The 12,500-nt window shown below is 41.7% G+C and overlaps 1 protein-coding gene across 1 annotated transcript; it reads left to right on the top strand.

Annotated features, from left to right (window-relative positions):
• The first annotated feature begins 1,829 nt into the window (after positions 1 to 1,829).
• LOC138043931 (steryl-sulfatase-like) lies at positions 1,830 to 8,318 on the top strand. Its single transcript, XM_068890461.1, has 3 exons — positions 1,830 to 2,360; positions 4,594 to 5,292; positions 6,631 to 8,318. The coding sequence occupies exons 1-3, from the start codon at positions 1,982 to 1,984 to the stop codon at positions 7,269 to 7,271; spliced, it is 1,719 nt and encodes a 572-aa protein (XP_068746562.1). The 5' UTR covers positions 1,830 to 1,981; the 3' UTR covers positions 7,272 to 8,318.
• The last annotated feature ends 4,182 nt before the right edge of the window (positions 8,319 to 12,500 follow it).

The following is a 12,500-nucleotide window of genomic DNA, read 5'->3' as shown; positions in this document are numbered from 1 at the left end:
TGGGTAGCTTCCGTTGCGGGCAGTAAATGTTTTTTGTAGTTTGCTCCCTCCGCTCGGCAAATGTGAATAGACCACTTCACGCTCTCAGAACCCATGTGTCATGGGTTCCTGGCGCTCTTGATTGCGTCATGGGTAATCAGGGCAACATAGCAGGAAGAAGGTTTGTATGAAAATGTAAAGGAAAATAAACTGTCCATGACTCTACTTTTCAAGACTTTCACCTTCATAAACCAAACATATAAGTTCAAGTCAGGAACTCATGACCCGCAGCCTACAACTGACAACTCTACTGTGTTCGTGTAACGGCGTTTTCACAGACCGATTTATTTTTAGATTGAATTTCCCGCGAATGAGACTCCCACAGGAGCCCGATGACCAATTACAAGAAATTAAGCAGACGTCATAGGTTCACCGAACCGGAACTGCCTTTGTTTTTTCCGGAAAAGATAGTCTAAAAATAGATCGGTCTGTAAAAATGCCGTTACATAGGCCCAGTATGGGAGCTGTAGGCTCCGGGTCATGGGTTCCTGTTCAATTGACTTCGACTCGGTATCTACCGGTATTCACTGAAGTTCCTATATATTACCGTTTTTTCATACTACACCTGGATTTTGTGTAAAATTACGGGAAATATATGTTAGAAACTTCGTTTAATAAATTTGATTACTACAATAGTTCTATCAAACTTCACTCCCCAGACTTGACTTTTCAGCACGTGTTTTGTTTTGTAAGATAAAAACACTGAAAATTGCCTATGATGAATCCCGGGGGGGGGGGGGTACTTTAGGAATTTCTGGGTGGGGATGTGCCGCTGGAACCCTTAGCCTATACCAGAGCTAGTTCAGCTGAATTTTGCTACCCTATACTAGAGTAAACTCCCACCGATTTCCGTCTAAATAGCGATACTTGAGAGTTAATAATATCCAGAAGTTTCTCATGATAGCCATTTATTGACACTGTTGAGGCTGAGTTGCGCAAATTTAAACTTTGCCGACTCGACTTTTTAATATTTTTGAGCGGGAATTTCTGGTTTCCTTAGTCTTGATAAAATCTTCAAGCGACTGGTCAGTTTCGTGAAAAATGATACCCTATTCTAGACCCAAACGCTCTGATTTATATACCCTATGCTAGAGTAAACTGCTTGAAAACCATACCCTTCACAGCGGCACATACCTATATAGCCCATATATGGCAGTACCCCCCCCCGGGTGATGAATACTTTTTATCGTTTTTATGAACTACCGTATCATGCAAACCTTGAAATTTCCCGCGCTGTTGCCCTGATTTCCCATGATGCACTCAAGGGCGTGAAGTGGTCTATAAATTCTTTCAAATCTACATATAAACGTTTCCAATACAGGATCTTTTAATACAATACTGTTCTTGAATCGGTCTGTCTTACATGCGGGTGTAATAAAAGTATCCAGAATAGAGTCAATCGAACGCACCCTAAAGGCGCGTTCGATTGACCCTATTCCGGAATAAGAATACGTGAAGTGATGATTTAAACGGTATGTCTGGCGTTTTGAAGCAACAAGAATGATAAAGATATGTCTAAAACAGCATTGTAGCAAGTGTTTGACAATTTTCATGTGAATCTCCGTAAAAACGAAGGATTTCTAACTTCTATTCCATTTATTCCTATTCCGGAATACGGTCAATCGAACGCACCCTAAATTGGTCCATAGATAGCCAATCAAATACTAGCCCTGGGTGTCGCAATTTTGGCGCGATGTTTTTCATGACTATCGTGAATAATCACGTTGTTTCCTAGTGCAGTTTGGAAAAAATAGCCACTCGTATATTTTTCAAAGACTACAAATTGCACTCGCCATACGGCTCCTTCGAAAAAAATGTACTCGAACTCTCAAAATTACCGGTGTAAATATCAAGTCTAAACAAACACCTGTGACAGTCTATCACAGATAATACCCAGATATCGTTGATTACTGTCACACCCCGACATTCTTTTGCAACCACGATGTACAAGTACCTTTTGATTAAACTTACTTTGTCATTTATTGTGATTGGCTTCATATCTGCAAAGCCAAACATCGTCGTTTTCCTTGTGGACGATCTTGGGATTGCAGACGTGGGTTGTTTTGGAAACGACACGATCAGAACACCCAACATCGATCGACTCGCTGAGGGAGGAGCTCGCTTGTTGCACGATGTTCATCCTGATTCAGTTTGCACACCGAACAGAGCCGCACTGATGACCGGAAGATATCCTATTCGCTCCGGACTTGCGTCAGACAGCGGTCAGTACAGAATGTTCCTTCGAACAAGCTCATCAGGGGGGCTGCCTCAAAATGAAACTACCATTGCGGAGATTGTATCTGTTGCTGGCTACAAAACAGGTCGGTGTGTATCTTATTCTATCGTCGTTCCCCTCGTTCTTTGATCTTTTTTAGGCTGCGCGCAAGCTCTCCAACCTTTCGAAAAGATTTGCTTCATTCGTGGACACGCCCCTACAAGTGTAGAGGAATCGTCTTGTTTGAGAGGTTTAGGGATGCTCAAGTTATGTAATAACAGTGGTAATAACAGTGGTAATCCTCTTTCCAATGGAATTGGAAAGAGGATTACAATCCTGTCGTCTTTTGTCCGTGGGGAAACGTTTTTATATTGTCTATCTATTCTCAGGCAATTTGTGAGGGTGTTCACGAGTCCCCAGTTGTTGCCATGGTAATGATAAGACACTTCAAAATTCAGTTTTTTGAAAATGTCATAAAAACTGATTCAGTGACCTGACATTTTTTCAAATTTCGAAAACCCCATTCTTTTTAAAAAGTATTTATTTATGCACTATCAATGCTGCGCTCTCTTTGCGAAGCAAAACACAACAACAATGTGGGAAAAATTTGGCTTTGTTGAACAGCGCTGTTTTTTTAATACCAACATAAAAAAGCTAAAATTACAATCAAAGTTAAGTTTGTCTCGCAAAGGTGAGCACAGAAAATTGCCAATACACGTATACTTCATAGGATGATTTTATATTGATCAACTTGAATCCTGGATGGGGGACAGCATAATTCAACATTGGCTGACCCAAATGTCTTGACCCAATCACCTCTCGGTTAAGACAATACAAGAACGAATGCAAGCAATTAGTAAGATGCTTGTTTGCCCCAAGTAAAAGCGAATAAATTCCTTTAATTAAAATTCTTACTTTTTATCTAAATGTATTTGTTGGCAAAGTTTGCCCTAAGAGGAGACACAGCAGAAAGACAAAGAAAAGCCTACAGGTGGCTAGATATTCTTTTGAAATCGCCTAGTTTCCCTTATAAAAGAGTGAACATGAAAAAATAAATCATCATTTTGCTCCAGTGACAGTAAATTCAAACCAAATAAGAAAGCTGATGTTATTTGTAGTAAAGACATTGACAACCACCTGTCAGGAAATATACGAGCAGCAGAGGTGAGCAGCTTTGCTCAAGGGACAGAATAAGGTGGGCAGTCAAGAAAAAAGTGCTTATATATTAATGGTCTCCTTGAAGAAACCGCAAAAACAACTAGGAGATTCTGTGCACCTGAAAAGATGTAAATTATGGGTTCTCGCATTAAACCTATCAAGAGCAAAATCATAAAGAACATTATACCTATGGACATTAAAAAAGGAAAATAAAGCTCTTTTGAAAGACCCAATAGACTCAAGACTAAGTTTAGCTAAGACTAATCATTCCACAATCTGGTGGTGGAGGGGAAAATGACCTTTTAAATTGCTCAGGTTATGGTTAATGTTAGCCCTATGTGGCTTGCAAAGAGAGATTAGTAGTTCGAAGTAGTTCTACTTAACTTAACAAGAGAATAAAAATTATATTATGAGTTCTTCACAAACTTGTGAAGGCATTAAAATTAATGTATGAGAAAAATAGTGGAACATGTTAATTATGAAAGGGCTGTTTGGAAGATGACAAAAATCAAATTTTCTTTACAGTGAGGACACTCGAACCATGAACACTTGTTATTTTTTTGTACATTTTTTTATTGACTATAGAATGTGGGTTTGTCCTTTTGACAAGAGTATTTAGTGTTTTTACACTTACAAAATGCTATACATGTAACACTATACATCATAGGAAGAGCCTTTATTTCTTCGTCGTCGAAAAAAACAATGTACACAAAAATGTCAAGTGTTCACGGTTCAAAAGTCCTTACTGTAAGACTGCCAAAAAGTGAATGTTTCTACGTTTTGTATGTAAGTAATCAGGGTAGGTCACCAAGCTAAGCTTCAAGATATTGTTAAACATCTAACAAAATGCATTCCCAGTTTTCATTATTTCGAATCACTTTTTTTTTTCTGGTCACCAATTTTAATTCACCAGCTGATCCAAGCAGTGTAGTGTGTGTGGCTCACACATGTGTGCTCAGTTGAAAACCTTTCTGAAGGAGGCTGCAAAGGGTGTTCAGCTGAGTGTGTGTGCATAATCCATAAATGCAATACTATCATTTTGGCATGCATTTTTTAATGGGTCAGCTTTTGGTGTAAAGGGGAGGGGGAGAAAGGAGAAGGGTTGACCTTTCTTACTGGGAGATGTATAGTGATTGGTCATATCCATAGATGTTTCATAGTGCTTCCCTTTGTTTTTGCAGGTTTCATAGGAAAGTGGCATCTGGGGCTGCACTTATCAACCAAAGATTTTCATTTTCACCCTTTAAAGCAAGGTTTTCACTATTTTTATGGCCTGTCAATGACAAATATAAGATCTTGTGAACCGGGCCAGTATCTCATTCAACTTGTCTATCCCTCATTATCTGTAACCAATGTTGTCAGTGCCATTTTAGTTACTTCACTAACACTCTATGTTGGTTACCTAACAGGCTTATTATGCAAGCCTGCTTTCATTGTTCTTCTAACAATAACTCTGTTGATTGGCACTTCAATTAGTTGCTACTTTTTGGTAACTGGACCCTTTAACTGCTTTGTTTTGAAAAATTATGATGTCGTGGAGCAACCAACCAGCTTGGAAAACTTGACAATGAGATTTACAGATGAGGCTGTCAACTTTATTAGAGAAAACAGAGATGGCCCCTTCCTTTTGTATATGTCATTTGCAAAAGTACACACTGCACTGTTCAACACTCGACCATTTGTAAATCACAGTGTACATGGTCGCTATGGTGACAATGTTGAGGAAATGGATTGGAGTGTAGGTCAGATTATGTCTGCTGTTGACAAGCTAGGTCTAAAAGAAAACACATTTGTGTACTTTACGTCTGACAATGGTCCTCATTTAGAGGAGATAAATTCAGGAGAATATCATGGAGGTTGGAAGGGTATCTACAGAGGAGGTAAGATGATAAAGCACACGTACCAAATTTAATATATTATTTTCCCGCATTCCGCAGCTTTTGTGCTTCATGCGTAGAATGGCGTTTTCAGGTTAAAATTTCAATCGCAAAAAATAGCTCTAATCGAAGGAAAATCCTTTCCACAGACTTCCAAACGAGCAGTTTAGTTTTATGTACGGCTTATAAGTAATAATAATAAGTGATGAGTCTTTATTTGATCAAAAGATAAAAACACATATCTTATGTTACAATATAATTTAAACTCTATTCCTCGTTTTACATACCCCGGTGCATTGGTGAGTTGCAAAGTTTTGGCAACGGTTCTGTGAGAATTGCGCTCAAGGCCACGAAACTTTGCCTTCGTGAGAAAAATATGAGAAGCCGTACACTTCAGCACATTTGCACCACTGTTGCGAGGATGGATATGAGAATATGAGAAAATTTACTAAAAGGAGTTGTGCTTGCAAATGCGGTAATTTTTTCATGCTAGTTTTTACAAATGAATGAAACTGCACATGACGAGACTGGCTAGTGCAAATTTAGATTTGGCTAGTGAAATCAGACCTGATACTAGCCACTAGGCTAGTGAGCTAAAAAGTTAGTCTCGAGCCCTGCCATCTACCTTACCAGTTTTTATCAATATCCTTCAATTCAAGTCCCTATAATGCTTATTTTTTTCCCCGTTTTTTAACTTTCTGTTTAATGTTTATATTGTCCGGGGTGTAGTACTTCAAAATTTATTTCCTCATAGTGTATCCACACGTTTTAGCGGTCCTTTGATTTTTAACCGAGCCAGTTGGGTCCTGGTAACTAATGACGTCAAAGAAGTAAAGAATGTAATTCGATTCTGAATCAACCGAGGATTCGAAGGGTAACTATCGTCCAACATTTCTATAAAGAAAAAACTCTAGATTTTCAACAAGACTTCTGTTCTTACACTTTTGCACATTTCTTTCTGAAGAGATGTGATCAAGTTACTTCTTTGACGTCATTAGTTACCAGTGCCCAACTGGCTCTGCAAAAAACATTTTGCGTATAAATCAAACGCCTGCTAAATGTGTGGATACACTGTAAGGGAAATTTTTTGAAATACTTCACTCCAGACACTAGATATTTACATGAAAAGTCAAAAAACGGCGATCAAGTAAGCGTCATAGGGATTATAAAATTGCATTCACATAAAATCACACTCCAATGCACCTCTTTTTCAAGAGGCATCCTCAAGGTTGTTTCCCACAGTGTGAACTTGACCACACTTCATTGCCCTTTGTTTTAAATGTCCCTTTTGCTTGTCAATTATGGGGTGGTCTCAAAATATCCATAATGATTTGTTAATAGGCAAAGGACAAAGTTGGGAAGGTGGTTTAAGGATGCCTACCATAGTATCATGGCCAAAACACATTCCAGCTGGAATTTCTCTTGACAAGCTCACCAGTACCTTGGATTTACTTCCCACAGTTGCCAAATTGGTTGGGGGAGATGTCCCCAAGGATAGAGTTATTGATGGGAAAGATCTGTTGCCATTACTAACCAACCAAACACAACATACATCCCATGAATTTATTTTCCATTATTGTGGGAATCAGATTCATGCTGTTCGTTATCATGCAAAGGAAAGTGACATTGTCTGGAAAGTGCATCTCATGACACCTAACTGGGGTGAAGGAACTGACTACTGCATTGATATAGGACTTTGCCTTTGTCATGGACATCATGTCACAGTCCACAAAAATCCTCTTCTCTTTGACATCACAAATAATCCTGGAGAAAATTCACCCATTTCTGATGACAGGCCAGAGTACAAAGAAGTAATGAAACACATTGATCCTGCAATCAAGAAGCACAAAGAAACCATTGACAGTGTTCCCAATCAACTGGAAGCTCACAAAAACCATTTCCATCCAAGCTTGCAAATGTGTTGTAATTTTCCTTTCTGCAGTTGTAGGGAAAATGACAGAGAACTAGAGCATTATCCTTAGGAGTATTTAATTGTAACCAATATATTATGGGTACTCCTAGAAACAAAAAGGTTATAAATGCTATAAATTCAGGCTTTTTCACACTGTTTCAGGAAAATCCCCTTCAGGGGCATTCTTCACAGATATTCAAATTTCAGGAAATTGGATTTTCTTTAATCTTGGGTCGTCACCTGCATGGGGCAGTGTCAAGGGTTAACCCCATTGTTAACCAATTTGTCCCAATATTATGAGTGGGATAACCAGGGAGACAGTATATTGCTTTTGTTTGTTCTTAGAAATGGTTAAATAATGGCAAGAAAGTGCCTTCATCAATTAGCTGTCTTGTTAAATTTACTAATGACTAGACTCTCTAAGCCAATGCCAGCTCTTCCTAATTTCACTGTTATTAAATTAGAAAATGCCAAAAATTGGGCAGGTGTTAACCTCATGAAGTTAAATGTGGAGACATCATGGTAGAGAATTGGCTGAGGTCCCTTTAACAGGGCACTTCCACCCCAAATTTTGGTAATAACGCAACCAAAAGTCAGCTGAAAAGTAGCAAAGACTCTGTTGAGGTTGTCACCCTCAAGTAGAATAATGAGGAAGGTCAGAATTTTTTGTTTTTCGGCCATTTCAACTTCAGTAGAAATAAAACGCACACAGTGGAAAGTAACATAGTGAACAAACTTCGTATTAAGTGAAGCTATGATCCTCGCAGTTATGAACGCAATTTTTGCAATTGCGTAGAGAAGCCTGAAAATTTCAGGACTTCAACGGGGTTTGAACCCGTGACCTCGCGTTACCGGTGCGACGCTCTAACTTACTGTTTGATACACACTTACAACATAGACGCCATGTTGGATCAACAACTGACCGCGTGGTTTATTCTGATTGGTTAACAAACAATAACTAAATAATCGAACAACTAGAGATCATGGCCAGCGGTATCGCCATACATAATTGCCATACATAACATCCCCCCCCCCCCCTTCACATCACAATCTTTAAAACTAAAAAGAAAACTGTAAATAAAAGAAAAAGGATAAAATAAAATAATAATCTCAGCATTAATTCATCTGTGTCTGTCATTGTTCATGCTTCATAAAGTGTCCCTTGTAACATAACAACTAGTTACAGGTCTAGTCTGACTGGTTTCCTGACTTGTCTTCCACTTCTAGTCTTATAGAAGGGCGGGTCTTTAGCTTCCGCGATGTCCGCTGGAGGTGGCACACCACCTGCTGGCATTTCCTCAGCAGGTGAGGGATTTAAGTGGTATTCCTGTGCAGTGGGGTCCACTTGTGGGCTTGCTGGGGACATGGGAGCCGCATGTGTCTTGTCAGGCTCTGGTTCTGTCTGCTGAGCGATGTTTCCATGGCGTTTACGGTATTCCATATGAGACTTGGCTGAGTCATTTCTTAGAGCCACTCTGTTACGCCTGATTCTTCGGCCGCTCACCTCTACCACGTATGATCTGGGCAAGGCATGTTTCTGGACTACGATAGCCGCTCTCCACTCCTTTGACCCTGGCTCAGGTCTTACTCTGACATGATCGCCTGCTCTGAGTGGTGGTAGCTCTTTGGTTCCTTGGCGGTCATGGTAGTACTTCTGCTTGTCCTTGCCATGCTTCATTCTTGCTCTTATCTTCTGGGTGCTATGTGTTTCAGGCTCCAATAGACCACGTGCTATTGGGAGTGTCGTTCGAAGCCTGCGACCCATAGAGAGCTGTGACGGGGACAAGTCAATTGCTGGAAGTGGGGATGCCCTGTACTCTAGTAGCGCTTTTCTCTTGTCTTTGTTCTTTCTCCATATAGATTTCACTGTTTTGACTGCGGCTTCAGCCTCCCCATTTGCTTTGGGGTGCTTCGGGCTTACTAGGACATGTTCAAAGGTGTAGCTTTTAGCAAATGTGTCAAATTCCCTACTTGTGTACTGGCTACCACAGTCAGTGACGAGTTTTGCTGGGATGCCGTGTCGACTGAAATGCTCTTTCAGGACTTCAATGGTCTCCAGGGATGTCAGATCCTTCAGTTTGGTCACCTCAATAAACTTGGAGAAGTAATCAACTAGCAACAGGTAATGTTCACCTTCAAAGGCGAAAATGTCTGAAGCGGCTCTTTCCCAAGGCAGGTCCGGAACAGGGCTCGGCATCAGAGGCTCTTTCTGTTGTGCAGGGGCATAATCATGGCACGTGGTACAATCCTTGACTTTGTCTTCTATCTGCCCACTCATGCCGGGCCAGTAAAGGGCTTCCCTGGCTCTTTGCTTACACTTTACGATTCCCAGATGTGTTCCATGTATGATTTCCAGCATGGCTGGCCTCATAGACGGGGGGACTACGATTCTCATTCCTCGGTAGATTACTCCATCTAGCACCGCGAGCTTATCACGTGTGTCCCAGTATTGGCGGATGCTGTGTGGGACTTGTTGCTTTGTGTCTGGCCAGCCGGCTTGGATCATAGCATACAATTCATGAAGCTCATTTGCTGTGTTTTGTTGGAGTTCTGCATACTTTGGCTCAGACACGGAGATTCTTTCCAACATGTTTACTTGTATCTCCTCTTCTTCCGGTGGAACCTCATTTAGACTTGCTCGGCTGAGAGTGTCTGCGAGGACTTGCTTCTTCCCTGGCAGGTATTCTACGCTTAGATCATAGCCACTCACTCTCAGCATCATTGCCTGCAATCTTAATGGTGCTTTTGTCAGGGGCTTGCGCAGTATCATTTCCAGGGGTTTGTGGTCAGTCTGGACCAGGGTTGTTTTCCCCAGAATGTACTCTCTGAACTTCTGTGTACTGAACACAATGGCCAGCATTTCTTTCTCTATTGGCGCCCAGTTGAGCTCTGATGGTCGAAGTTTTCGGGATGCGTAGGCTATTGGCCTTCCCTCTTGCAGTAGGACCGCACCCACAGCGCTGTTGCTGGCATCACATTGTATGGTCACATCTTTTCTGACATCATAGTAGGCTAACAGAGGAGCTTCACAGCACATATCCTTGAGCTTCTGGAACGCAGCTGCTTGTGGCTTGTCCCAGTGGAAGAGCACATCTTTCCTTGTCAGCTCCCGCAGTGGTGTTTCAACTTCAGCTAGCATTGGGAGGAACTTGGCTAGGTACTGGATAGATCCCAGGAACCGACGCACATCTTCTTTTGTTTCGGGGGGTGGCATGTCCTTCATAGCTCTTACTTTCTCCGGATCTGGTTTAAGGCCTTCTGCTGAGATGATGTGGCCCACATATGGAACTTGTTGTTTTCGCACTTTGACCTTCTCGAAGTTCAGCTTAAGGTTGTAGGTTCTGGCACGGTGGAGAACTTCATTTAGGACTGAGTCGTGGTGGGCAATGTCACGTCCTGCAATCAGTATGTCATCCATGATGGCATATGCGTGATCAATATCCTCCAACATTTCATCCATGGCCCTTTGGTACAGCTCTGGAGCTGATTTGATTCCAAATGGTAGTTTTAACCATCTGTATCTGCCTATTGGGGTGTTCATTGTTGTCAGTAGACTAGACTCGTAGTCTAGTTTCATCTGGAGATACCCACTCTTCGCATCAAGGACTGTAAACACTTTTGCCTCAGGTATCTTGGCTGCAATTTCTTCTACAGTGGGGATTGGATAATGCTCCCGCTTTACTGCTTTATTGAGATCACCCGGGTCAAGGCAGATCCTGATCTTTTCACCTCGACTTGAAACTACCATAGAGTTAACCCAGTCAGTGGGCTGTGAAACTTTGGCTAAGTGTCCTTCCTTTTCCATTTCCTTAAGCTTCGCTGTGATCTTGGGAAGGAGTGCTGCAGGTTGTCTACGAGGTCCATGCACTACTGGTGTTGCTTTGGGGTCAATCTTGATGGAGTAAGTTCCAGGCATGGCTCCTGATGCACTTAGTAAATCTGGATACTGGTTGAGTAGCTCCTTTAAGCTTGGATCTACATGTTCCTGTAGATTATGTACCCGCTGAACTAGGTTGAGGGCTTGACAAACTTCACCTGACAATATTGGCTTCTGCTCACTATCTATGACATAGAAGTTCACATTTAACTCTCTGTCCTTAAATCTTACGGGAAGGGTGACGTAGCCCTTTGGTGTGATTCGGTGTTGGCTGTATGACACCAGGGTCTTCTTGGTTTGTTTGATCAGGGCCCTGGGTGCTACTTGCTTGAGATGAGTAGTGTTGATAACACTTGCATAGGCACCAGTGTCGAGTTGACAGTGCAGAGTACTGTTACCCACTTTTACCACCTCCCACCATTCATCACTTTCACTGGTTTTTGTTTTGTCACGGACGCCATTCATTTCCAGGCTTGCTACATGAAGTAGTTGCACATCACTTTCAGGACCCTCCTCATCACTAGAATAGCCTTCTCCAGGATAGTCCATTTCATTTAGTAAGTTGACATTGCTTTTCTTGCTTCTGCACACATTAGCAAAATGTCCAATTTTCTTACACTTGTTACACGACTCCTTTCTGGCAGGGCATTTTTCATGTGGCTTGTGGGCATTGTATCCACATCTATCACATTTTGGAACTTGCACATTTTTCTCCTTTGGTACCTTGTTTTTGGGCTTTTTGGACGAGCCCCCCTTCCATGCAAGTTTATTGACCTCCACTTTAGGGTCTTCGCCAGACATCACTTGCATTCCATCCTTAGTCGCTTCGAACATCCGACCGATATCGATTGCCATTTCAAGGGTGAGGTTTTTACTTTTCTCCAAGCAGCGTTGCCTGACTCGCTCGTCCAGAGATTTGCATGCGATGGCGTTCCGAATCAATTTATTCGACTCAGTCATGTCCAGACCACGCGCCAGGAGCTTAAGATCGGTGACAAAGGAGTCAAAGGTTTCTCCTTGTAACTGACGTCTTCGGTCAAATTTAACTGCTGCCATAATCGGGTTCTTCTTGGCTTCGAGGTGTGCTTTGAACTTTCCGACGACTCTTTCGAGTATGTCTCTCTCATTTACATCTTGAGCACTTTCTCCTGTTCCAACACGAACAGTTTCCCACTGGAAGGTAAGGTAAATTTCCCGGCCTTTGTCGCCGACGAAGCTCATAAGGTTGCATATTTTCTCCTTCTCAGTGCATTTGCTGAGCGGTCCTCCGAACGTGAATTCGCAGTGTTGATAGAACCTTTCCCATTCTTTACTCAGGTCTGCAGCAGCCCAGTTCATAGTTGGCCATTTGTACGACGAATTTGGGCAAGATTTCCGCACAGGTCCCTACTTCATTATGCATACACTCCTTTGTTTCAAGAA

Source organism: Montipora capricornis, chromosome 3 (genome assembly GCF_036669925.1).
Source record: "Montipora capricornis isolate CH-2021 chromosome 3, ASM3666992v2, whole genome shotgun sequence".
Classification (NCBI taxonomy): domain Eukaryota; kingdom Metazoa; phylum Cnidaria; class Anthozoa; order Scleractinia; family Acroporidae; genus Montipora; species Montipora capricornis.
The sequence above is the reverse complement of the archived record's forward strand: the minus strand, read 5'-3'. Positions and strand labels throughout refer to the sequence as shown.

Coding starts and splice junctions, on each gene's coding strand:
- LOC138043931 (XM_068890461.1), top strand. CDS start 1,982: ATGTACAAGTACCTTTTGATTAAACTTACTTTGTCATTTATTGTGATT. Junction 2,361..4,593: donor TGTTGCTGGCTACAAAACAG/GTCGGTGTGTAT, acceptor TTGTTTTTGCAG/GTTTCATAGGAAAGTGGCAT. Junction 5,293..6,630: donor GAAGGGTATCTACAGAGGAG/GTAAGATGATAA, acceptor ATTTGTTAATAG/GCAAAGGACAAAGTTGGGAA.